Genomic DNA, 26,105 nt, shown 5'->3' with positions numbered 1-26,105 from the left:
GACTCCCAGGCTGCGCATCTGGTCCTTCAGGGGCACAGTTACCCCATTCAGGACCAGGGAATCCTCCACACCTGCCCGCCTCCTTTTTTTTTTATAAGATATTTATTTTAAAAAAATTAGAGAGATACATAAGAACATATAAAAAAAATAAAACAATACAAAACATAAAGAAAAGAAGATAAAGAATACATAAAAAAGAAAGAATAAACATTTCCCCCTTTAAAGTTCTGAATTTCTTAACCCTGTTTCTTGACTTCCCCACACTTCCCTTCCTTGTGTTCCTGTTTACCATCAGATTCAGCAAATCCCTATCCTCTTTCAAATCTCGTTATCTGTTAAAATATTTAAGTAAATCTTATTTCCAAACTTTCGTCCCTATTACATTCTTTATTGCATAATCATAACTTATTCACTAATGCCATATTATTTTATATCTCACATCATTTTAACATTCATGGATTTTACAATGTGTCTGCAGGTAGTCTTTAAATTTCTTCCAGTCTTTTTCCACCAATTCTTCTCCCTGGTCTCGGATTCTGCCAGTCATTTCTGCCATCTCCATATAGTCAATTACTTGCATCTGTCATTCTTCCACGGTGGGTAGATCTTGCGTCTTCCAATGCTTTGCAATGAGTATTCTTGCTGCTGTTGTAGCATACATAAAAAAAGTTCTATCCTTTTTTAACACCGATTGGCCGACTATGCCCAGGAGAAAGGCCTCTGGTTTCTTCAAAAAAGTATATTTAAATACCTTCTTCATTTCATTATATATCATTTCCCAAAAGGCCTTAATCCTTGGGCATGTCCACCAAAGGTGAAAGAAGGTACCTTCAGTCTCTTTACATTTCCAACATTTGTTATCGGGCAGATGATAGATTTTTGCAAGCTTGACTGGGGTCATGTACCACCTGTATACCATTTTCATAATATTCTCTCTTAGGGCATTACATGCCGTAAATTTCATACCGCACACCTGCCCGCCTCCTGTCCCCCCAAAACAGTACTTCTGTCTTGTCAGGATTCAACCTCAATCTGTTAGCTGCCATCCATAACTTCGCCATAACGTTCCTGCTAGAGGCACTGGTGTGTATATCCAAGGACACAGGGCTGATGTGCAGGTCTGAGGCAATAATCTCCAGGTCTTAATGGTGTCAACAATCCCCCACTGATTCCAGGGCCGTCATTGGTCAGGTTGCTTTAAAGTATGACACCATCACCACCCAGATCACAATGGAATCCTCGGCTGTGTTTGCTTTCCACTCGGGCTGCAGTCCTGTGCACGTTTACTTGGGAGTAAGCCCCCTTCAACTCAGTGGGACTTACTTCCGAGTAAACATGCACGGGCTTGCCCTGTTACTTGGCTCTGAGTTCCTGGAAAAGCTGTGAGGCAGCCCTTTGGCCTGTGAACTGGTGTGATAGTTGACTGACGGCGTCTGTCATGGATGTATCTGGTGACTTAAAGACAATGAGAGGTAGGTAAGGCAGTCATCCTGAATTGATGTTGTTGTTGTTGTTTAGTCATTTAGTCGTGTCCAACTCTTCGTGACCCCCTGGACCAGAGCACTCCAGGCACTCCTGTCTTCCACTGCCTCCCGCAGTTTGGGCAAACTCATGCTGGTGGCTTCAAGAACACTGTCCAATAATAATAATAATAATAATTTATTATTTATACCCCGCCCATCTGGCTGAGTTTCCCCAGCCACTCTGGGCGGCTCTCGTCCTCTGTCGTCCCCTTCTCCTTGTGCCCTCCATCTTTCCCAACATCAGGGTCTTTTCCAGGGAGGCTTCTCTTCTCATGAGGTGGCCAAAGTCTTAGAGCCTCAGCTTCACGATCTGTCCTTCCAGTGAGCACTCAGGGCTGATTTCCTTCAGAATGGAGAGGTTTGTTCTTCTTGCAGTCCATGGGACTCTCAAGAGTCTCCTCCAGCACCATAATTCAAAAGCATCAATTCTTCGGTGATCTGCCTTCTTTATGGTCCAGCTCTCACTTCCATACATCACTACTGGGAAAACCAAAGCTTTTACTGTACTATACGGACCTTTGTTGGCAAGGTGATGTCTCTACTTTTGAATTAGCCTCCCCCAATTGGCCTACGATTCCCATCATTCCTACTTAGCACATCTTGATCCTTGAGGAATAGCAATGTCCATTTTGACAATCAGAATTATTTTCTTTTTTTAAAAAAACAAACAAACCACACTTTACTTAATTCTTGCAAGAACAAAACAAGCAAGAACTTGTTATCACCGTAGAGCTTTCACCTGGAGAATGGCCCAGATTGTTACCTACTCACCATTTTACAAACCTTCCCCAACAAGAACTTTTAAAGCTACAAGTATCTGAGAAGGAAGGAGACATGTGGGGAGAGAGGAGGAATGAGCGAAACTGTCCGTTTCAATTTCACTCAGTTCCTCATTTCCCGTCTTCAGTTCTCTGCATTGCCGTCTCAGTTTGCAATTTATAAAGACCTTGTGAAACTGAATAGCTCAGCTGGTTAGAGTGAGGTGCTGATAATGACAAAGTTGCAAGTTTGACAGCTGCATATCCCTGCATTGCTGGTGGTTGAATGATATGATCCTGAGTATCCCTCCTAATCCTACAATTCTATGATTCTATGAAAGCTCATCGTTTGTTTGTTGTTGTTGCAAATTTCTCCTAACACGCGCATTTTGCGTGCAATTTTGCAAAGCAATTTCCCCTAATATAATGCCATTTTTGATGTTATTTTAAGTCATACTTCTGTGGAGACACTTTACCATAGAATAATATTACCATACACGTTTCTTGTTTGGAGAACTCCACTGCGGATTTCGGAGAAGTGCAAATTCTGCAGAACAGTTGTGCATTGGTTCACATATAGTTTTGAACATGTGAAAATTTGGTAGGTTCGTCTTTAAATGCAAAATAAATAGAACATTTCCCCCACTCCCAGGAGAGGACTGAAGACTGGGTGTGCAGGATGACGTCAAACTAAATGTAACACTTGCAAACAGCTACATCTTGTTACAGCTTGGAGGGGGCATATTATTGTTTGGCGAGAGAGAAGTTTTTCATTCTCATAACGCTGACAGGCTTATTGGGAAATGATATAGAATGAAATGAAAAGGATGTTTAAAAAAACATTCGTAAAAAAAACCCCAGAAGCTTTTCTCTTGAGAATTATAGGGACAGAACGACCTAAACTGTATAGAAACTTATTCATGTATGCTACTAAAGTGGCAAGAATGCTACTTGCCCAAAAATAGAAAGAAGCAGAAGTCGCAGCAAAGGAAGAATGGATACAAAAACTTATGGAATATGCAGAAATGGCAAAACTTACCAGAAGAATAAGAAATCAAGATAACAAACTTTTTATACAAGAATGGAAATGGTTTATTGAATATTTACAGATAACTTGTAAACAGATAACAACATTGGCAGGATTATTGTAATAACCTGCAGTTTCACAAGAGCATATATTTAAAGAAGATGAATAAATGAGCAAATTAAGTTAATTAGGACAAAAAGGAGCAGTGGCGTAGCAAGGTCAGGTGGTACCCCATGCGGAAAATTTCTTGTCCCCCCCCCCCATTGAATATTTTTATTTTTGCCTGCAAAAAAATGGTTTGACTTTATTTCATATTTTTTGGGAGGGGAGCAGTGGGGTAGCGTGGGGGGTGCAGGGGGGGCCGGCCGCACCGGGCGCAACATCTGGGGGTTAGGGTTAGGGGGCACAAACCCACGGGTTAGGGGGCGCAAATCCACGGGTTAGGGGGTGCAAATTACTTGCCTTGCCCCGGGTGCTGACAACCCACACTACGCCACTGCTCTTTGGACATGTGAATGGAAGTCCTTAACTGGCCAGCTAAGGCCATCACCTTAACAAAGGAACTGGTTGGGCCAGTTCATAATAAATAAATAATAATTTTTTATTTATACCCCGCCCTTCCCGGTTCAGAAAACCAGGCTCAGGGCGGCTAACAACAAATTTAAAACACTTAATTGATGCAACAAAAAACAGCATAAAATACAGCATAAAACGTGAATAACAATAAATTCAGAATTAAAAAATCAATTTAGGGGGGAAATCCATCCAATAAACATTAGATGATCACCAGGGCTAGCTGGCTAAATTAGTCCTATTTGGGCCAGCGAGGAGACCAGGGCAGAATTAGCTGTGGGATCCCAGAGCGGGTGATCTTCATAAAAAGGGGAGGGGGAGGGAAGGAAGGGGAATAACAGATGAGGTTAAGTTCAAATTGAAAGCCAGACAGAATAGCTTTGTCTTACAGGCCATGCGGAAGGAGGTTAAATTCCACAGGGCCCTGGTCTCCTGGGACAGAGCATTCCACCAGGTCGGAGCCATCACTGAGAAGGCCCTGGCCCTGGTGGAGGATAGTCTGACTTCCTCAGGGCCCAGGACCTCTAAACTACGCCACTGGAGGGGAGCCAGAGTTGGTGAGCTTTATTGAGCTTATTTTGCAGAGATTGCATGCCTTGCGACAAGGAGTCTGCCTGCTGCCCTACAGCTGAGGTTGAGCCAGCAGGTGGACTGTTTTGGAAGCCTGCGCTGTTAGTTTCTGTTCTTATCACTGTGCAGCTGCGTGGAGTCACAGGAGTCTGTTTACATTCCTGGGATTCCATACCATTGGAGTCTCATGGGAAAGGAGGCGGGATGTGACGTTAGTGGTTTCCTGTTTCCTTTGTTCCTTTGTTCAGTTGCTCTCTGCTTTCATAGAGAGAGGATGTCTTTTCTGTTCTGCATAGTTTAGAAATAAAACTCTTTACAATGTAGCTCAGACCTCTCATCCTTCCCTATCCTGGGAACCCTGCTGGATAGAATGTGCTTGAGGCCTTATGAAAGGCTCAGGCCATTAAACGTGTCGGAGGCAATTTCAAAGGCTCAGCTCAGAGGAAGATGAGGCCTTATCGGCTTGGCTGAGCGGAGATTCCAAAGCATCTCTCACAGGCGTTGAGTGCCACACAGCATTTTGTCACCCCCCTCAGAGGTGACACCTGGGGCGAACCACACCCACCACACCCACCTTGCTTTGCCCTCAAAGCTTGAGGAAGAGGCACTTGTTGCATTCGTGGTTCTTCATAACCAGCAGATCAGATACGCACAACCAGTACAATGACCCGTGTTGCCTTTCAGAAATTTACAACTACATCTGCTGCAGTGCTGAGCAAAATGCTGACCTGGCTGCCCAAAGTCTCATCCAATGGGCAGGACCACCGAACATTGATGCCGCCATCCATGTGTTGGTGGAGATGCTAAAGGAGGTAGGAACAGAATTGACATCATGTTTGGGTTGTATCAAAGCCCTACTCAGAGCAGATGGGCCAAAGGGAGCAGGGCGTGTCGAATTTTTAAACTTTCAAATTCCAAAAAGTTAGTGGTGCTTCTAACACGACATGGGAATTCAAAATATATTTTTGGTTACATTAATATAATTTAGTTTTGCTTGGTAAGTAAAACGTGTAAAATTGCATAGCATCATTTAAATGATTGCCAAGTACTTGCAGTTATTATTGATATTATTATTTAGCATAACCTGACATTATTATTTAGCATATTATTATTTAGCATAACCTTCCAGTAGGCAAAATTAAAATTCTTTGGTTTTCCGAAAGCAGTTTTTTGCTTCTTCATCAAACATAGACTCACCAAGCTAAATATTGTCCAGTCACAAAAATAATAGCAGATTTGAATTCCTCACACACACAAAATTATTTTTAAGACCCCTCACATATGAAATTTGCAAAAATTATGTTTCGCCGCCTTAAATGACATGCTCTACTAAGGCAGTCAATTCCAATAATGTCAATGAGAACATTTGAAGTAGGAAGAATGTTGACTGTAACTCTTTAATCTGAATATCCCCACAAGAATTTTCAGGGACCTTTCTGGTTAGTTAAGAGTGACTGTTGTACAAAATCCTGTTTCTTAGAGTAGGACTGCACATCTCAAAGAAGAGAGAGTTGCCTTTGAAAATGGCAGCCTTGTGTCTGACTCTCTATCCGATCTAGTTAGGGCTACATTTGAGACCTTTTAATTTCTTCTTCTTCTTCTTCTTCTTTGGCGATCCCTCATAGCCGAGTAATAATAATAATAATAATAATAATAATAATAATAATAATAATAATAATTTATTATTTATACCCCGCCCATCTGGCTGGGCCTCCCCAGCCACTCTGGGCGGCTTCCATAAAAACCAAAAATATAGTAAAATCACACGTTAAAAACTTCCCTGAACAGGGCTGCCTTAAGATGTCTTCTGAATGTCAGGTAGTTGTTTATTGTTTTGACATCTGCTGGAAGGGCGTTCCACAGGGTGGGCGCCACTACCGAGAAGGCCCTCTGCCTGGTTCCCTGTAGCTTTGCTTCTCGCAATGAGGGAACCGCCAGAAGGCCCTCGGCGCTGGACCTCAGCGTCCGGGCAGAATGATGGGGGTGGAGATGCTCCTTCAGGTATACTGGACCGAGGCCATTTAGGGCTTTAAAGGTCAGCACCAACACTTTGAATTGTGCTCGGAAACATACTGGGAGCCAATGTAGGTCTTTCAAGACCGGTTTATATGGTCTCGGCGGCCGCTCCCAGTCACCAGTCTAGCTGCCGCATTCTGGATTAGTTGTAGTTTCCGAGTCACCTTCAAAGGTAGCCCCACGTAGAGTGCATTGCAGTAGTCCAAGCGGGAGATAACCAGAGCATGCACCACTCTGGCGAGACAGTCCGCAGGCAGATAGGGTCTCAGCCTACGTACCAGATGGAGCTGGTAAACAGCTGCCCTGGACACAGATTTGACCTGTGCCTCCATGGACAGCTGTGAGTCCAAAATGACTCCCAGGCTGCGCACCTGGTCCTTCAGGGGCACAGTTACCCCATTCAGGACCAGGGAATCCTCCACACCTGCCCGCCTCCTGTCCCCCAGAAACAGTACTTCTGTCTTGTCAGGATTCAACCTCAATCTGTAAGATTGTCTTCCATGAACACGGTTTTAGCAGTGAGTCCGTAAGTGACTGTGGAGGCCAATTCTGGATCCACACATCCTTCCACAGTGGGGAAATTGGTTTCCAGGCAGGAGTTGATCATGGTGTGGATTTGCCAGGCGTGCCTTCCTCTTAGCATGTTTCTCCCTTGCGTCCTGAGTTTGAGTGTCTTCAAAGCCCACGACACCTTTGGTAAAGGCTGTTCTCCAACTGGAGCGCTCACAGGCCAGTGTTTCCCAATTGTCGGCGTTTATACTACATTTTTTTTTAGATTTGCCATGAGAGAGCCTTTGAACCTCTTTGGTTGACCACCAGCACTACCCTTTCCATTCTTAAGTTTGCAATAGAGTAGTTGCTTTGGAAGACGATCATCAGGCATCCACAAAACATGACCAGTCCAACGAAGTTGATGTTGAAGAATCCTTGCTTCAACACTGGTGATCTTTGCTTCTTCCAGTACACTGGTATTAGTTCGCCTGTCTTCCCAAGTGATCTGTAAAAATTTTCAGGGACACCATTGATGGAATCTTTCGAGGAAAGGTGACTAAGGCAGGGGAGGAAAGGCCAGTCATGACTTAGTTGTAGTTCTTCAAACCTAGATTGTTCTTTGGGGATGTTGAAGAAAAAAATTAAGTGGCCAGCTCAGGTCATTGTCTTACACAGAAGCTTGTCTGAGAAGTTCAACAAGCTCCCCCATTAGATCCCAACCCTCACTGGGACAGAAGGCTGGGCAGCATAATCTAGACCAGTGTTTCCCAACCTTGGGTCTCCACCTATTTCTGGACTCCAACTCCCATCATCCCTAGCTAGCAAGATCAGTGGTCAGGGGTGATGGGAATTGTAGTCCAAAAACAGTTGAAGACCCAAGGTTGGGAAACACTGATCTAGACTGACCACCACAACCCACAAGACTTTCTGCTTCCTTAGAAAGATGCGTCTGGGAGAATCGTCCAGCAAGCCAATGATGTCCTCCTATCTCTGGCAAGCTCTCTTTTCAATGATGTGATGTACAGACTTCAAAAGAACGTCAAGACTGGGATCCTCCCTCACCACATGGTCTTCAGGACGCTGGGGAACCTGGCCTCCCGCTACGGTAGGGCTCCCTCCAGTTCTTCACTGTTGCATGTTCTCCCATTGAAGGAAAAAAGGGCTTGATTCCCATCTCAGATAGGATGCAAATTACATATGGAGTGTGGGAGGGAAACACTGAGGACTAGTGATTTATTTATTTATTTTGTAATAATATTACAATACAATATAATATTGTAATAATCTTCTTTCCGTATAGTAAATTGCATTTGTTACTCAACAATTATATTCCAATTCAACAAAACTAGTGACTTCCCACTTGCCCGTCATCGCTGTTTATAACTCAAAATACATACAATTGCATTTTAGGGTTCCGTCTTAATTTTTTTCTTCTGTTTTCTTACACTTTAAACTCTGCTGTGGTCTTCGCATATGGGAAATAACTTTTTATACAGACAAGAAAAGAGTTTCCAGTCTTCTTTAAAAAGATTCTAAATTTGATAATACAAAAACCAAAAAATATAATCCAAAAACAATGGAATGTTTAAATGATTATTTATGTAGACAAAGATTAAATGTGAGGTATTGGTTGTCTTTAGAATAAATTTATGAAAGATTTAGAAAACTTATTGATTAGAATATTTGTGTGAGATATGGGAAAAATACGGAATAACAGATACCATCTTGTATATAGGAAGTTGTCAGGGAACTGCCATCAGAACAAGAGATGGAGGCAGGGCCACCCAGTGATGCCGGAGAGGGGACGAGCAGGGGGGAAGGATTTCAGCGTAACACCCATAGAGAAGAGAGGGAGATGGAGGAATTGGTGACAGGGCTCCAAGACCCTTCCCCCGACGATAGTGGAGAGAGCGCTGGGACACCCCTGCCTTCCCCTTACTTGCGCAGACGCGTTCCGCGCAGAGAACATAGGAGGAGACTCGGGGTCAAACAGCTTTTATGCTGGAAGAGGTTCAAGAGACGCCCACTCTCGGATTCTGCAAGTGACTAACAGGTCACGGAGGGCGAGCTCCGACCCTGGGCATGGTTGGGGCAAGCAAGCTAACTGAACTGAAGTAAGGTTACGCACAAGTAACCCCTAACAACCATTACAGAAGTGCAGTGTAAGCGATGGAAGTCAATCAATAAATTTTATTATTTTCATATTGAGATATTTGTAGAATACATTTGGAAGAAATTCTTCCAACTTTACTTCTTCTTTTCTCTTTATTTTTTCTTCTTCTTTTTTCTTTTCTTCTTTTCTTCTTTTCTTCTTTTTTATATATGTATGTGCTTATCCGAAATATGTATGTATGTATTTGCAATATTTTGAGTATATTTTGTAATAATTATGTTAAATAAATTAAATTAAAAAATAAATAAATTTGTATCTTCTATCAGCGCCGTCTATTTCACCCTCTCTGCATCTTCCAAGATTTCCATCAACCATTCTTCCTTTGGAAAGAGGGTTTTTCTCTCCCCCTTCCATAGGTGCTGGTTTCCTGGGCCCCCAGGTTCCCGAGCACCCACAAAATTCCCCATTAAGGAGCCAGGCACCTTCAAATTTCAGCGAAAAGACCGTTGAGGAAAAGTCACTTTAAATATTTTTAAAATTTTCTAAATTGTCAAAAGGATTTTTTTTTTTACTGAGGACTAGTGGGTTAAAGCCTCAGCGCCTAGGACATGCCGATCGAAAGGTCGGTGGTTCGAATCCCTGCGGCAGGGTGCACTCCCGCTGCTCGGTCCCAGCGCCTGCCAACCTAGCAGTTCGAAAGCACCTCCGGGTGCAAGTAGATAAATAGGGACCGCTTACCAGCGGGAAGGTAAACGGCGTTTCCGTGTGCGGCTCTGGCTCGCCAGAGCAGCGATGTCACGCTGGCCACGTGACCCGGAAGTGTCTCCGGACAGCGCTGGCCCCTGGCCTCTTGAGTGAGATGGGCGCACAACCCCAGAGTCTGTCAAGACTGGCCCGTACGGGCAGGGGTACCTTTACCTTTACCTTTAGTGACTTGACAAAGCTGGTTCTGTTTAATTTCACCCAGGCCACGCTAGGGGATCTAACCTCAGGAAGGGCCACACTGCAACAGAAGATTGTGTGTTTGCATACCAAAACCAGCTGAAGTTCAGTCCCATATAGAAGCATCTCCAACAGAAGGGCTGCCCAGAGTTTGTGATCCTAAATTGTAATAAATCATTACCATCCTCTAATGAAAGGTTGCTTGTGTCTCTTCACTCAGCACTCAGGTGTATCCCGTTTTTGTCACTGACCTGTGTGTATTTAAGGGTGATGATTAAGTGGCCCATGACTAGCCACATGAAAGAAGCAATATGTTACGGTGAGTGATTCTTTTTCTTTTTTGGGCGGGGGGGGATGGAATATCATCATCTTCGTTCCATTCCAGTATAGCCCCTACAACTGCTAACTGTTCCTTAAAGACCATCATCTGTGCCATTCTCTGTGCGCCCCTTCTAAGAGAAGTTTGGAAGGCAATGAGACAACAGGGCCTATTTGGTGGTGGCCCCCTGATTGTAGAATGCTCTTTACAGGGCGGTTCGCCTGGCACCATTGTTGTGCTCCTTCCAGTGCCAGACTGTGGGGAAAATTCCCCTTCGTTCAAGACAGAAGCACTGTTTTTTGGGGAAAGGAGGCAAGTGGCTGTGGAGGACTCCCTGGTCCTGAATGGGGTAACTGTGCCCCTGAAGGACCAGGTGCGTAGCCTGGGAGTCATTTTGGACTCACAGCTGTCCATGGAGGCGCAGGTCCATTCTGTGTCCAGGACAGCTGTCTACCAACTCCATCTGGTGCGCAGGCTGAGACCCTCCCTGCCCGTGGACTGTCTTGCCAGAGTGGTGCATGCTCTGGTTATCTCCCGCTTGGACTACTGCAACATGCTCTACGTGGGACTACCTTTGAAGGTGACCCGGAAACTACAACTAATCCAGAATGTGGCAGCTAGACTGGTGACTGGGAGCGGCCGCCGGGACCACATAACACCAGTCCTGAGAGATCTGCACTGGCTCCCAGTACGTTTCCGAGCACAATTCAAGGTGTTGGTGCTGAACTTTAAAGCCCTAAACGGCCTCAGCCCAGTATTCCTGAAGGAGCGTCTCCACCCCCATCTTTCTACCCGGACACTGAGGTCCAGCGCCGAGGGCCTTCTGGCAGTTCCCTCACTGCGAGAAGCCAAGTTACAGGGAACCAGGCAGAGGGCCTTCTCGGTAGTGGCACCCGTCCTGTAGAACACCCTCCCACCAGATGTCAAAGAGAACAACAACTACCAGACTTTTAGAAGACATCTGAAGGCAGCCCTGTTTAGGGAAGCTTTTAATGTTTGATGCATTACTGTATTTTAATATTTGTTGTAAGCCACCCAGAGTGGGCGGGGTATAGATAATAAATTGTTGTTGTTGTTGTTTGCCCTCTCCCCAACTACCTTTGGCCAGCCCAGCACGTCACCATTTTTCATCCAACTACAGCCCATGAAATACAACTGACTCAACACCTTTTCTTTTTGCTGTACATGTCAGAGTTGCTTTTCACTGTAACAGTCAGCCATTAGTTTCCCATTTGACTGGTTCTTGCCAATCTTGTGATCAGGTCCCATTGTTGTGCCCATGACACGAGTCTGAGTAACAACAGGCCTAACAGTATTTCCACCTCAAGACAAATACCTCAGTGGTACCTCAGGTTACATACGCTTCAGGTTACATACGCTTCAGGTTACAGACTCGGCTAACCCAGAAATAGTGCTTCAGGTTAAGAACTTTGCTTCAGGATAAGAACAGAAATCGTGCTCCGGCGGTGTGGCAGCAGTGGGAGGCCCCACTAGCTAAAGTGGTGCTTCAGGTTAAGAACAGTTTCAGGTTAAGAATGGACCTCCGGAACGACTTAATCCAAGGTACCACTGTATTTTTTTAACCCCACTCCTAGGAATTGGGACAGAGCGAAGGGTCAGTCTTCCATTGTGGCCAAGTGTGGATCCACAACCCCCGACTTTCAATTGCTTCAGTGCCAAGCAATCGCTTCTCAGACGCTTTCTCTCTCTTTTTCAACTCATTCAGTTATGGAACATTTCTGTGCGGCAATCAACTATTACTACAAAAACTGGAGAGCGTGTTCATTCCCAAGAGAGACAGAAGCTCAGCTTTGCAGCCCTGTCATTCCCATCTATCAACGCTTGGCTGGCGATTGGCTGAATGACGAGGAACCGAAGGTGAGAACCAGGAAAATTTCCTCTTATCACAGCCGCGCCCAAAGCAGGGAGTAGCTCCTCTTCCGGGCCGATGGGATTAGCTTGGAGGGGGGCGCTAAGCGGCTAGGGGGCAGCAGGGGGCGCTGGAGGTATAAATGAACTGTCAGACTTTGCAAAGCTGGTACCCCTGGCTCAAGTTCATCAATTCTGTTGAATTAATTGTTTTTAATACTCGATTGGGAGCCGCCCAGAGTGGCTGTGGAAACTCAGTCAGATGGGCAGAGTATAAATAATAAAAAAGGTAAAGGTAAAGGGACCCCTGACCATTAGGTCCAGTCACGACTGACTCTGGGGTTACGGCACTCATCTCACTTTACTGGCCGAGGGAGCCGACATTTGTCCGCAGACAGTTTTTCCAGGTCATGTGGCCAGCATGACTAAGCCGCTTCTGGCGAACCAGAGCAGTGCACGGAAACGCCGTTTACCTTCCCGCCAGAGTGGTACCTATTTATCTACTTGCACTTTGACGTGCTTTCGAACTGCTAGGTTGGCAGGAGCCGGGACTGAGCAACGGGAGCTCACCCCGTCGCAGGGATTCAAACCGCCGACCTTCTGATCAGCAAGTCCTAGGCTCTGTGGTTTAACCCACAGCGCCACCCATGTCCCGCATACATAAATCGTCGCCATTGGGTTTTGAATAAATGTGTACATCGCCCTTCATGCATGGATCTCAGGGCGGTTCGCAACATTGCAATACAAGACAGCTGCTCCAGACAGACCCTGCGGTCGATGGTTATCAAAAGCCACTGAGAAGTCGAGGAGAATTAACAGGGACACATTGCCCCTATGTCTCTCTTGGAAAAGGTTGTCATACACAGTGAAAGCAGTTCCTGTGCCAAAATCGGGCCCAAACCCCCACACGATATGGATCTTGAAAATCTGTTTCCTCCAAGAGCACCTCGATCTGGTCTGTGACCACCCACTGGAGAACTTTTGCACTGGTTTGAAAGCAACACTCAGCTCCATGGAAAATCTTTCCATGTGTGTCCTTTTGCAGGTGAAGGAAGCCTTGATGAAAGCTCAGTGGCCCATGCTAGGAGCTCTGGTCCGCTGCAGAACGAAGCAAGATGAGATCATCAGGAAGATCCCACAAGTCCTCCGAGACAGCAAGATTTTGGATTCTTTCCTCATTGCCAAAGTAAAGGGATATTTTTATATATATTAAAAAACACACAACCAATTTTATAAGTTGTGCGACTCTGCTTTTCAATTTGTGTTATTTTCTGCACTGTGACTTGCTGTTATTTTTATCAGTTACATCGCTAAGAGTGAATTTCTGCTTAAGTATTATTATTTGCTGATATGTAATTTTATTGCGCACTATTGTATCCTAATGGATTATTGAGTACAGTGGTGCCCCGCAAGACGAACGCCTCGCAAGATGAAAAACCCGCTAGACGAAAGGGTTTTCCGTTTTTGGAGGCGCTTCGCTAAACGAATTTCTCTATGGGGTTGCTTCGCAAGACGAAAAAATCTTGCGAGTTCCCGCTCCCCCCCCCCGCTTTTTTCCGCCCTTTCCCTAAGCGCTAAGCCGCTTCTCAGCTGTTCCGCTGATAAGCCGCTTCTCAGCTGATCGCTAAAAGCCGCTAGACCGCTAATAACGCTAATCCGCTAAGCTGTCAATGGGCTTGCTTCGCAAGACGAAAAAACCGCTAGACGAAGAAAATCACGGAACGGATTAATTTCGTCTTGCGAGGCACCACTGTATTACATTATTTGATATAAGTCGTTTTTTTTAAAGTTATGTTTTTATTATGACATGTTTGAATTGGATCAGATTGTTATAAGGTGTGTGATCCTTTTTGTTTCTTCAGCTTGTATTTTTTTAAAAAAAAATTTTCCAGTTTTACATAAAGGTTGTACACAACAAACATAACAATTCTAAAAATAAATAAGGTTCCTTCGAATCTTCAGTCCTCCTTCCTTCCCTCCATGGATTCCATTTCTTAAAAAAAAATAAAATCTGCATCTTATACGGTAATCTATCTATTATATAATCATAGTATCCAAAATCCATGTTATGTTGTGTCCTTGTATTCCTGCCAATGATTTCAACAGTGGTCTCTCAAATATGTTAAAAAGTTATTCCAGTCTTTTAAAAAATACTTTCCCCCCCCCAATTTTTTATTAGTTTTCACAATACTATAAACAAACAAACAAACAAACAAACACACAAGACAAACAAACATAAACCATAGCCTTCTTGAAAATTACACTTATTAGCTTTGTTAGGTGACTTCCTCACTTCCCTTTGGTTGAATTTAATTGCATGTCCTTTTAACGGTTTTCCAAATTCCAATTTTTATAAAATTTAACTTAAGCATTAACATCCTTAGATCTTCACCTTATGGAATTAAACATATTAATTCATCACTTAACATAAATAAAATCCTTAGCCCATTAGGTATCTGCAAGCTATTTTCAGTCAGTTTAACTTAACAAATTTAACTAAATAATCATTCAATTTATTCCACTCATCCTGATACTCCTCCGCCTTCTGGTAGTGGACTCTTCCGGTTAGGTCAGCTAGCTCTGAAAAATCCATCGTCTTCATCTGCCATTCTTCTATTGTTGGTAATTCTTGGATTTTCCACTTTTTAGCTAACAAAATACGAGCAGCAGTTGTGGCATACAAAAATAATTTAACATCTTTATTGGGCAATTCCAAACCTAGTCTTTTAAAAAAATACTTGGTCTTCCTGGTTTCTGATCTTTTCCGTCAATCTCGCCATTTCTGCATATTCCAACAGCTTGGTCTGCCCCTCGTCTCTTTTGTACTTCTTCTTTTTCCCATCTCTGAGCTAGAAGCATCCTTGCTGTTGCAGTTGCATACATAAACAGTCTTTGGGGTTTTTTTGGTAGTTCAGCGCCTATAATACCAAACAAAAAAGCCTCTGGGGTTTTTTTTTAAAACAAAAGCTATCTTAAACATTGTTTTCCTAACCCACTTTAATAATAATAATAATAATAATAATAATAATGCATTTTTATTTATACCCCGCCCTCCCTGGCCAGAGCTGGGCTGAGGGTGGCTAACACCAGAAAAATTACAATAAAATCATAAGGGGGGGGGGGGGGTGGAACAAATTTAAAACACAGGTTAAAATGCGATTTAAAATGCAGCCTCATTTTAATAATAGCCCATAGATCAAAACCATAAGGGGAGGGAAACATAAGGGTCAGACTGAGTCCCAACCAAAGGCCAGGCAGAACAGCTCCGTCTTGCAGGCCCTGCAGAAAGATGTCAAGTCCCGCAGGGCCCTCGTCTCTCTTGTGACAGAGCGCTCCACCAATTTTACTGGTGTTAGCCGCCCTGAGCCTGGCTCTGGCCCGGGAGGGTGGGGTATAAATAAAATTTATTATTATTATTATGAGAGAAAGATGGCTGCGTGAATCGGCTCTTTTATGGGGTGAGCCAGAGTCATGCCCATCTCCCTGGTCACAAGCAGGGGGAAGATGCTCCAGACCAGTGGAACAGGAAGTTATACTGGCTGGAGTAACATCTCCCTGCCTGTGTCCAATTTAAGAAAACAAGGAATGTTGTATTTGACTGCGCCAATGGATAGGTAAAGGTAAAGGGACCCCTGACCATTAGGTCCAGTCGTGACCGACTCTGGGGTTGTGGCGCTCATCTCGCTTTATTGGCCGAGGGAGCCGGCGTACAGCTTCCGAGTCATGTGGCCAGCAGGACTAAGCCACTTCTGGCGAACCAGAGCAGCACATAGAAACGCCGTTTACCTTCCCGCCGGAGAGGTACCTATTTATCTGCTCGCACTTTGACGTGCTTTTGAACTGCTAGGTTGGCAGGAGCAGGGACCGAGCAATGGGAGCTCACCCCGTCGCAGGGATTCGAACCGCCGACCTTCTGATCAGCAAGTCCTAGGCTCTGTGGTTTAACCCACAGCGCCACCCACTTCCGCGCCAATGGATAACATCCCACAATTACAAATGTGGCCATGTCACAGATGTTTATAAGGGCATGAACCGACTCTTTTTCTTTTTCTTTTTTTAGAGGCTTAATATTTTTTTGGATGTCTGCGAGGAGTACAAACCCGCAATCCCAAAGAAGATATCCCAGGCAGTTTGTGACTTTGTATTCAAGCAGGTAAGACATCAGGAAAGCTGGCGGTTTTTCGGACCCAAGTGACCATTGTAAACGTTAGCACCGCAGGCCCAGGTCCAGGGAGACGTCGTCAATCGTGTCACCTTTGGAAAAGACCTGGGTGCGCTGTACACTTGTTGTTTGTGCAAAGGGCAGCTCCTGGGTGGTTTGGGCCAATTTTATCCCTACCAGAGAGACCTCAGAAGAGTCAACATGGCCTTCAGTTCCATGGGTTGACAGCCCAAGTGTTGAAATTCAGCCCCAGTCAGAGGGATGTGCCAGTCTTCCAGGCACCAGCTGAATTCCTTTCTGACCTCCCTCCTGCGACTCCCGGCAGGATTACAGACGAGGTCCGCATTCACACTTTTAAGCCCGAAAATCTCATACCTTTGGGCTCCGTGGCTTGGCTCAGCTTCGTCTGGTCAGCTTCTGGCTGCAGAGGCATTAGCCTCTCACTTCAGGCTTCCATGGAGCGATGAATACAGTAGCTCTGCTACTCTTTTGATGCAGACTCCCATGGATCGAAGAAACCAGCAGGACTGCTACCAATTGTTGAAATTCAGCCTCAGTCAGAGGGATGTGCCAGTCTTCCAGGCACCGGCTGAATTCCTTTCTGACCTCCCTCCTGCGACTCCCGGCAGGATTACAGACGAGGTCCGTTTCGGCGATTTTTCCCAGGCTGTGAGAAAAACACACCACTGCTTCTCCTCCTCCCTGCTCCCCAGGGAGGGGAATCAGACTCAGACAGAAACGTATCTACATGTCTTTATTTCTGTCTTTCGCAGCCATACAGATAAAGATGTCTGCACTCTTTAAACAACAGAGAGAATCTCACTCAACCCATGTACATCCTGTACAGGTCATATGACTCACACAGAGCTCACATCCGGTGCTCAATAAGGAGAATGGACTGCCCCTTTGTTTACATGGCAACAGTCACACACATCCTGTTTGGCTTTCCAGCCACAAGCAGCTGACTTAGCTGCTACTTGCTGCCGCATTGCTTCTTTATATTAACATACTCCCCCTAAAGAATCAATGCGTGCAGCGAGCAAAGCGTCATCCAGAGAAGGAAACAAACAGTTGTTATATGTATAACACTCCCCTGTTGTTTCAGTTCCACCCTTGGAACTACCCGCCATTGGTTTCACCAATGTACCTCTCTGGTTGTGTGACTTCCAAGGAATGAGTGCATCTGCATTACCTTGGTTAGCAACTCTCTGTTGTGCCTTTGTCTCTGACTCAGACACAGCTTCAATCTGTCCTTGGTCGTTTACAACAGCAACACATGCAATAGCTTGGTTGACAAACTCCTTTGAATACCTCTTGGGTGGTACACCCTTCGTTGCTCTCTCAGACCTACGTAAGAGGTGCTGCTCTCCCTTGCTTTCTGGTTCAGCCTCTGAACTCTCTGGAGAACCAGTACTAAGCTTAATCAGTGGTTTATCCTCCTCTTCTGAGGGTCTAGTCATTATGTGAGATTTCCTCTCAATGACTGTGACAACTGAGCTGTCTGAGCTATCGCTGTCATCATCAGTACTACTGAACTCAATAAGATCAAACTCATCATCATCAGAATCATCTCCAGTGGGAAATGTGTGAACAATCACTCTCTCCTGTTCAGGAGCACTCTCTAGAAATTTTGTGAGAATCACCTTACCAGATTCAGACAAAATTACTCTGTAGAGACCCTTTTCATAACCCACAAAAATGCCTTTGGCATTCTTTACTCCACCTGGAGCTTCTGTTCTCACATGAGACCCAAAAACCTTGAAATGGGCAACAGAAGGTTTTCTGTGGAACAGTTTCTCAAAAGGAGAACATCCCAACTCTTTTGAAACCTTTCTCAACCACGTATAACAAAATGACATTAGCGACTCAGCCCAGTACTCATGTGGCAGATGCGAACTAAGCAACTGCGCATACATTCCCTTTTGCAATTCTTTGTTCACCCTAACACAGACACATTTCTTCCAAGCTTCTTCAGAACTAGCAATTTTGTGTCTTATCCCTTTCTTCTTCAGGAACCTCTGAAAATCCTGTAAGAGAAAAATTGGCTTCTCATCTGTGCAAAGACAATCTATGTCAGCATCATGCATATTTTTAACTTTGTCACAAAACTCTTTAAACCTTTCTAAGGCGTCTTTTGGTCTCTCCAAAAGATAAATCCAGACAAAACCTGTGAAAGAATCAACACATATTAGGTAATATTTTGCATTGCCTCTAGAAGGTGCTAGAGGACCAATCACATCAGCATACACCCGCTGAAATGCCCTGTTGACCCTCGAGGTGACCTGGTTGGCGTTCTTCTCAGCTACACCTACAAAAGAGATCATGTTAGAATTACAATTCATGTAATCACTTTGATCAAAAGTCAACAAATACAGTCCATCTTTCTCTTCGGCAGAAAGATACAGCTCTCCATCTTTGTAGATCTCGCAGTATTCATCATCATAGGACAGTTTTAGTCCCTTCTTGGCAATCTGCGAAACGCTGAGCAGATTGTACTTCAACTCTGGAACCAAATAAACATTGTTTATAGTCAAGTTCAGACTTTTAAGATACACAGTCCCAATTCCGGTGGCTTCCAGCTCTTGACAGTTGGCTTGTTGTACAGCGAAGCTTTGCTTCTTAAACGACGAAAATAGCTGTCTGTTCGGGGACATATGAACCGTCGCTCCCGTGTCTATGACAAAAGCGTTCTCCACTTCTGGCTTGGTTCCTTTCGACATCAAAGCCTTTGCAGGCTTCGCCTGTGACTTGGTTTGACTTCTGCCCGATGCCTCAGACTTCGTGGAGCTTCCCTTGGCTCCTTTGTGCTGACGCGGCTTCTTACAGTTCCGCGGAAGATGCCCAGTTTGTCCACAATTGTAACATTGGACAACGTTCAAAGCTACAGCATTTTCTCCAGTAGCAACAGCAGTGGGGGTGTCAGAACTCCGTTCTTGTCTCCCCCTGTCCTTGACCTCCAGGGCAGCAAGTCTGTCCTGTTCATTCAGAACCACGGCAAAGACCCTCTCCGAAGTCAATTCATTCGCTGGGAGGGACCCCAGCTGACTGGCAACAGTTTTGTAAGTCCGATTCAGGCTGTTTATCACCATGAAGCAAAACACTTCCTCCTGCAGACGGAAATTACGTTCCACCATCTGTTGACGCAGATATTTCATTTCCGCCAGGTGCGCTTGAACATCTCCATCAGGCGCAAGCCTCAGGTTGGTCAGCTTTTCAAAATACAGCAACGCTGAAGAACCTGCATCTCTCTGATGTGTCCTTCTCAGCGTGTCCCAAACATCTTTCGCGTGCTCTAAATTTTGTATATGGATAAGCTGCGAGTCTGACACACACAGAATTATAGCGGTTCTGGCCTTCACATCCTGTGACTCCCAAGCACGCGTTGGTGCAGCAGGGATGGGGTTCTCAATCACCCCAAACAGTCTCTGATTCTGCAGCAGGGCCTTCATCTTAATAGACCAAGATGCATAATTGTCACTGGTCAGGAGGGGTGGAGAAGGCAAACTTCCCTTCTTTGCATCCATTTTGAGTCCTTTGCCTTTAACTCTCAAACACAAGCCTCTAAAATCCAAAAGCTGGTTTACACTCTTGTGCACCTGGCAGCTCTGACACTGGCTGCGTTGGAATGTTTCTTCCAAGGGTTCATGAGAGCCTAAGTCAAAACAAACTTTGTTTTTGCCTCTCTGAGGCACAGTTTGACTGTCCAGCTCTCTCGAGTAACTGGCTGGCGTTGCTTAGCAACAGTGCATTCCTTTCCTTGGACAGGAAACAACAAGAATGTCTGGAATGCAGGCCTCTTCTCTCTCGGAGCTGTTATTACCAAACGCTGCTCCCCGTGAAGCAGAGAACGAATCAATCTGCATTCACACTTTTAAGCCCGAAAATCTCATACCTTTGGGCTCCGTGGCTTGGCTCAGCTTCGTCTGGTCAGCTTCTGGCTGCAGAGGCATTAGCCTCTCACTTCAGGCTTCCATGGAGCGATGAATACAGTAGCTCTGCTACTCTTTTGATGCAGACTCCCATGGATCGAAGAAACCAGCAGGACTGCTACCAATTGTTGAAATTCAGCCTCAGTCAGAGGGATGTGCCAGTCTTCCAGGCACCGGCTGAATTCCTTTCTGACCTCCCTCCTGCGACTCCCGGCAGGATTACAGACGAGGTCCGTTTCGGCGATTTTTCCCAGGCTGTGAGAAAAACACACCACTGCTTCTCCTCCTCCCTGCTCCCCAGGGAGGGGAATCAGACTCAGACAGAAACGTATCTACATGTTTTTATTTCTGTCTTTCGCAGCCATACAGATAAAGATGTCTGCACTCTTTAAACAACAGAGAGAATCTCACTCAACCCATGTACATCCTGTACAGGTCATATGACTCACACAGAGCTCACATCCGGTGCTCAATAAGGAGAATGGACTGCCCCTTTGTTTACATGGCAACAGTCACACACATCCTGTTTGGCTTTCCAGCCACAAGCAGCTGACTTAGCTGCTACTTGCTGCCGCATTGCTTCTTTATAGTAACACCAAGAACTGCCTCTACTGGAAACCTCTCAGCCAACATGGTAAAATTAGCACCAGAGTCCAATAAAGCGAGATGAGCGCCGCAACCCCAGAGTCAGCCACGACTGGACCTAATGGTTAGGGGTCCCTTTACCTTTAGGGACGCAGGTGGTGCTGTGGGTTAAACCACAGAGCCTAGGACTTGCCGATCAGAAGGTTGGCGGTTCGAATCCCCGCAACAGAGTGAGCTCCTGTTGCTCGGTCCCTGCTCCTGCCCACCTAGCAGTTCGAAAGCACAAAGTGCAAGTAGATAAATAGGTACCGCTCCAGCGGGAAGGTAAATGGCGTTTCCGTGCGCTGCTCTGGTTCGCCAGAAGTGGCTTAGTCCTGCTGGCCACATGACCTGGAAGCTGTACGCCGGCTCCCTCGGCCAATAAAACGAGATGAGCGCCACGACCCCAGAGTCGTCCGCGACTGGACCTAATGGTCAGCGGTCCCTTTACCTTTACTGTGCCGGCAATGCGAGCTGGGGATGGTTTCAAAGCAAGCTAGGTACCGACGTTTCTTGATCTCTTCCAGGTAGTCCCACGCAGTACTTCAGGGCAACAGAAGATAATGGAAAGGTTCAAGCACCAACGGTTCGCGGTGGAAAAACAGAGCCAAGAAGGGGAATCGTTCCCGTGTCATCTGGTAGCTTTCATAAGAATCTGCTTTATCCCGAGTCAGCTCACTGGTCCATCTAGCTCAGTATTAGCTGATGGCAGGTCTCCAGGGTTTCAGAAAGGGCTTCCCCAATTTGTCTTTGCTTTTCTTCAATTCTACCTGAAGGTGCTGAGGACTGCAGTGGAGCTGTCCTTGAAACTGACCCAGAAACTCCAGCAGGTGCAGAATGCCGCAGCAAGACTCCTTACGGGGTCCTCGCCGCGGGATCACATTCATCCAGTGCTTTACCAACTGCACTGGCTCCCGGTGGAGTACAGGGTCAGGTTTAAGGTGCTGGTTTTGACCTTTAAAGCCCTATGCGGCCTAAGACCCATGTACCCACGGAACCGCATCTCCTGGTATGCCCCACGGAGGACCTTACGGTGCACAAATAACAACACTTTGGAGGTGCTGAGCCACAAGGAGGTTAGACTGGTCTCAACCAGAGCCAGGGCTTTTTCGGCCATGGCTCCAATCTGGTGGAACTCTCTGTCACAAGAGACTAGGGCGGGACTTGACATCTTTCTGTAGGGCTTGCAAGACAGAGCTGTTCCACCAGGCCTTTGGTTTGGACTCAGTCTGACCCCCTCTCTTCTTCTGTAATCCTCATAGATCTCTAGTCCAATGGTTGCCATTAATTTGACTCTGAATTGATTTTAGAATGAATTGATTTTAGACTGTATTTCAATTAATGGATTGTGATTTTATGTAAACTGTGTTATTTTTACTGTTGTTAGCCGCTGTGAGCTCAGCTTCGGCTGGGAGGGGGGGATATAAATAAATCTATTATTATTATTATTATTATTATTATTATTATTATTATTATTATTATTTGAGGTCCTTCATTTGTATGCACAGCCGATGCTCTGCCACTGAATTTTGGCCCTCCCCTATTTTGTTGCTATTTATTTATTTTATTAATTAATGGGCTTTTAGACCTTTTTTTTTTAAAAAAAAGCCATGCATATTGAAAGGAGCTTTTGCAGGAGATACAAAAGTGATTCAACATTGTAAGAACACACACACACAACACATTTAAATAAAACAGCAACAGCACAGTAACCAAAGGTAACAGGAACTAATGCTAGTGATCAGCTTGAATGATAAGTTTTTAGAAGCACCCCATTGTTGGTGCCTGTCTGATTTCAACATCCCACCTGGCAGGTGCCACAGCGGAGAAGGCCCTGCTCCATATCTCCACCAAACAGAGCTCTGTACAAATTCTTATTCTTATTATACCCCGCCCATCTGGATGGCTTTCCCCAGCTACCCTGGGCAGCTTACAGCACATTTAAAAACATAGTAAAAGGTCAAACATTGAAAAAACTTCCCGATACAGGGCTGCCTTCTGATGTCTTCTAGATAGTGATAGTAACAATAGTAACAATAGCTGCAGCTGCCAAACCAAACCTAAGGGCATGGGTAGGCAAACTAAGGCCCGGGGGCCGGATCCGGCCTGATTGCCTTCTAAATCCGGCCAGCGGACGGTCCGGGAATCAGCATATTTTTACATGAGTAGAATGTGTATAATAATAATAATAATAATAATAATAATAATAATAATAATAATTTATTTATACCCTGTCCATCTGGCTGGGTTTCCTCAGCCACTCTGGGCAGCTTCCAACAGAATACTAAAATACAATAACCTATTAAACATTAACAGCTTCCCTGAACATTGCTGCCTTCAGATGTCTTCTAAAAGTATGGTAGTTGTTGTTCTCTTTGACATCTGATGGGAGTTCCACAGGGCGGGTGCCACTACCGAGAAGGCCCTCTGCTGGTTCCCTGTAACTTGGCTTCTCACAGCGAGGGAACCGCCAGAAGGCCCTCAGAGATGGACCACAGTGTCCGGGCAGAACGATGGGGGTGGAGACGCTCCTTCAGGTATACAGGGCCAAGGCCGTTTAGGGCTTTCAAGGTCAGCACCAGCACTTTGAATTGTGCTCAGAAACATACTGGGAGCCAATGCAGATCTCTCACGACCAGTGTTATATGGTCTTGGTGGCCACTCCCAGTGACCAGTCTAGCTGCCACATTCTGGATTAGTTGTAGTTTCCGGGTCACCTTCAAAGGTAGCCCCACGTAGAGCGCATTGCAGTAGTCCAAGCGGGAGATAACCAGAGCATGCACCACTCTGGCGAGGCAGTTCGCGGGCAGGTAGGGTCTCATCCTGCATACCAGATGGAGCTGGTAGACAGCTGCCCTGGACACAGAATGGACCTGCGCCTCCATGGACAGCTGTGAGTCCAAAATGCCTCCCAGGCTGCACACCTGGTCCTTCAGGGGCACAATTACCCCATTCAGGATCAGGGAGTCCTCCACCCCCGCCCACCCCCTATCCCCCAAGAATAGTACTTCTATCTTGTCAGGATTCAACCTCAATCCATTAGCCGCCATCCATCCTCCAACCAGGCTGGGGGGCCTTCTTCCATGACTGGCCCTTTCCTGATCTGAAAAGATGGTTTCTTCAAGCCAGCAGCCTTTTTCTTCTTTCTTCTTACAGTCTTCTTCTGAACACTGGGAGCTCTGCATGGATCACCGGAATGTCCTTATGGAAGCCTTTGCACACTTGGGTAAGAGCTGGAGCAGGAATAGAGAACCTGTGCCCACCCCCCACAAATGCACCCACCAAGTGTTGCCTGACTCCAGCTCCCATCACCCCTAAATATCCTTCCTTCCTTCCTTCCTTCCTTCCTTCCTTCCTTCCTTTTGTATGCCATCGTTCCACAGTTGAAGCCATGCTCAAAGAAGCTTGCAGCATGGGGAAAAAATACATTGCAACAAAAGAATAAACAAAACATTAAAAAAATACACAACCAAAGTGAGCAATTTCCACACGAAGCACACAAGGTCTAAAATAAAGATACAAAAATACGAAGAGAGGGCTCTGGCTGCTCCACCCCCAGACCAGAGACCTGAAAATATCATTTCCTTCTTGGTTTTCCTCAGAAATGTCAAGTCTTAGGTCTTGGTTGAATCTGTCAGTTGTAGTTTCTGTCAGTTTCTCATTTTCCAGTTTTCATTTCTCCACATTTCCACATCAGACCTATCATCTATTCTATCTATCTATCTATCTATCTATCTATCTATCTATCTATCTATCATCTATCTATCTATCATCTATCTATCTATCTATCTATCTATCTATCTATCTATCTATCTATCATCTATCATCTATCTATCTATCATCTATCTATCTATCTATCTATCTATCTATCATCTATCTATCTATCTATCTATCTATCTATCTATCTATCTATCATCTATCTATCATCTATCTATTCATCTATTCTAGTGCTCACAAAAATTCACCATTTTAGTTCAAATTTCTCCTAATGGACACATTTTTGCATTCACAATTTGACCTAATAACACACCTTGGCAAAGCTATGTCCCCAAATACATTTGTGTATCTAATTTTCATCAATATAAAATAATAATAATAATAATAATAATAATAATAACAACAACAACAACAACAACAATAATAATAATAATAATAATATTTATACCCCGCCCATCTGGCTGGGTTTCCCCAGCCACTATGGGCAGCTTCCAACAAAATATTAAAATGCACAAATGTGTGCATTTTGAAGCACACTTCCCTGCGGTAGATGCATTTTTGTACACACTGCTTGGCCAGAGAACTACATTGCAAAATTCAGAGAAGGGCGAAGGGCAAAAGATCGCTACGTCTTGGTGTTCTCATCTTGTTTCGGAAATGGTGAATTAGGTTGGCTAGCTTTTAAATGTGAGCTGACTCAAACCCACACATACACACTTGCAAAATAATGATTATGATGGTCTGTAAGATGATGGGATGATGGGATGTCTGACTTGCCGAAATTTGCCATTCCTTTCCTTGCAGTCGGCTGCTGTCCCGTCGATGCTCTGGACTTCTTGCAGGCTCAGATGAAGGAGGACTCTGAATATATCCGTGTGGGGTTCTTAATGCATCTGAAAATGATTGTTGGCAATGACGGCCGTAAGTAACAGCGTCCACGATCCATATAACCGGCTTAGGTGCATAGAAGAGTAACATTATCATTTACAGAGATTTTTTAGGTAGGGTTGGTCAGGCTTCAGTTTTGCATGATTTGCCTTGTATTTTTTTAATGCCACCTACCAGGGATACTGTAGCCCATAGCCTGAACCAGGAAGAGGTTGGGTACCCCTTGAGATGCCTTTAGAGCCAGTGTGGTGTAGTGGTTAAGAGCGGTAGTCTTGTAATCTGGTGAACCGGGTTCGAGTCTCCGCTCCTCCACATGCAGCTGCTGGATGACCTTGGGCTAGTCACACTTCTTTGAAGTCTCTCAGCCCCACTCACCTCACAGAGTGTTTGTTGCGGGGGAGGAAGGGAAAGGAGAATGTTAGCCGCTTTGAGACTCCTTAAAGGGAGTGAAAGGCGGAATATCAAATCCAAACTCTTCTTCTTCTCTTCTTCTTCAAACTTGATGATCCAATGCTCCTAGCTCCAGTTCAGCATGTGATTTGGGACCATTGAGATGGGCAGATAGAGCTGGGAATGGGCTGGG

General features: G+C 45.0%; 1 protein-coding gene across 3 annotated transcripts in view; it reads left to right on the top strand.

Moving 5' to 3' along the window:
• Window positions 1-1,246: 1,246 nt before the first annotated feature.
• Window positions 1,247-26,105, top strand: part of LOC310840638 (maestro heat-like repeat-containing protein family member 2B) — a 96,703-nt gene continuing 71,844 nt past the window's right edge. For all 3 annotated transcript variants that reach the window (XR_014561947.1, XM_083730896.1, XM_083730895.1), the window contains exons 1-10: window positions 1,247-1,472; window positions 5,136-5,263; window positions 7,899-8,064; window positions 10,235-10,333; window positions 12,060-12,211; window positions 13,248-13,388; window positions 16,263-16,355; window positions 21,445-21,555; window positions 24,074-24,143; window positions 25,439-25,555. Coding sequence is in view for 2 of the 3 variants with exons in the window: in XM_083730896.1 (XP_083587022.1) it covers window positions 1,439-1,472; window positions 5,136-5,263; window positions 7,899-8,064; window positions 10,235-10,333; window positions 12,060-12,211; window positions 13,248-13,388; window positions 16,263-16,355; window positions 21,445-21,555; window positions 24,074-24,143; window positions 25,439-25,555 (1,111 nt within the window). In the remaining variant the exon portion in view is untranslated. The remainder of the gene's footprint in view (window positions 1,473-5,135; window positions 5,264-7,898; window positions 8,065-10,234; window positions 10,334-12,059; window positions 12,212-13,247; window positions 13,389-16,262; window positions 16,356-21,444; window positions 21,556-24,073; window positions 24,144-25,438; window positions 25,556-26,105) is intronic.

This window comes from Podarcis gaigeae (assembly GCF_964106915.1).
Source record: "Podarcis gaigeae genome assembly, chromosome: 1".
In the NCBI taxonomy this organism is placed as follows: domain Eukaryota; kingdom Metazoa; phylum Chordata; class Lepidosauria; order Squamata; family Lacertidae; genus Podarcis; species Podarcis gaigeae.
The sequence above is the reverse complement of the archived record's forward strand: the minus strand, read 5'-3'. Positions and strand labels throughout refer to the sequence as shown.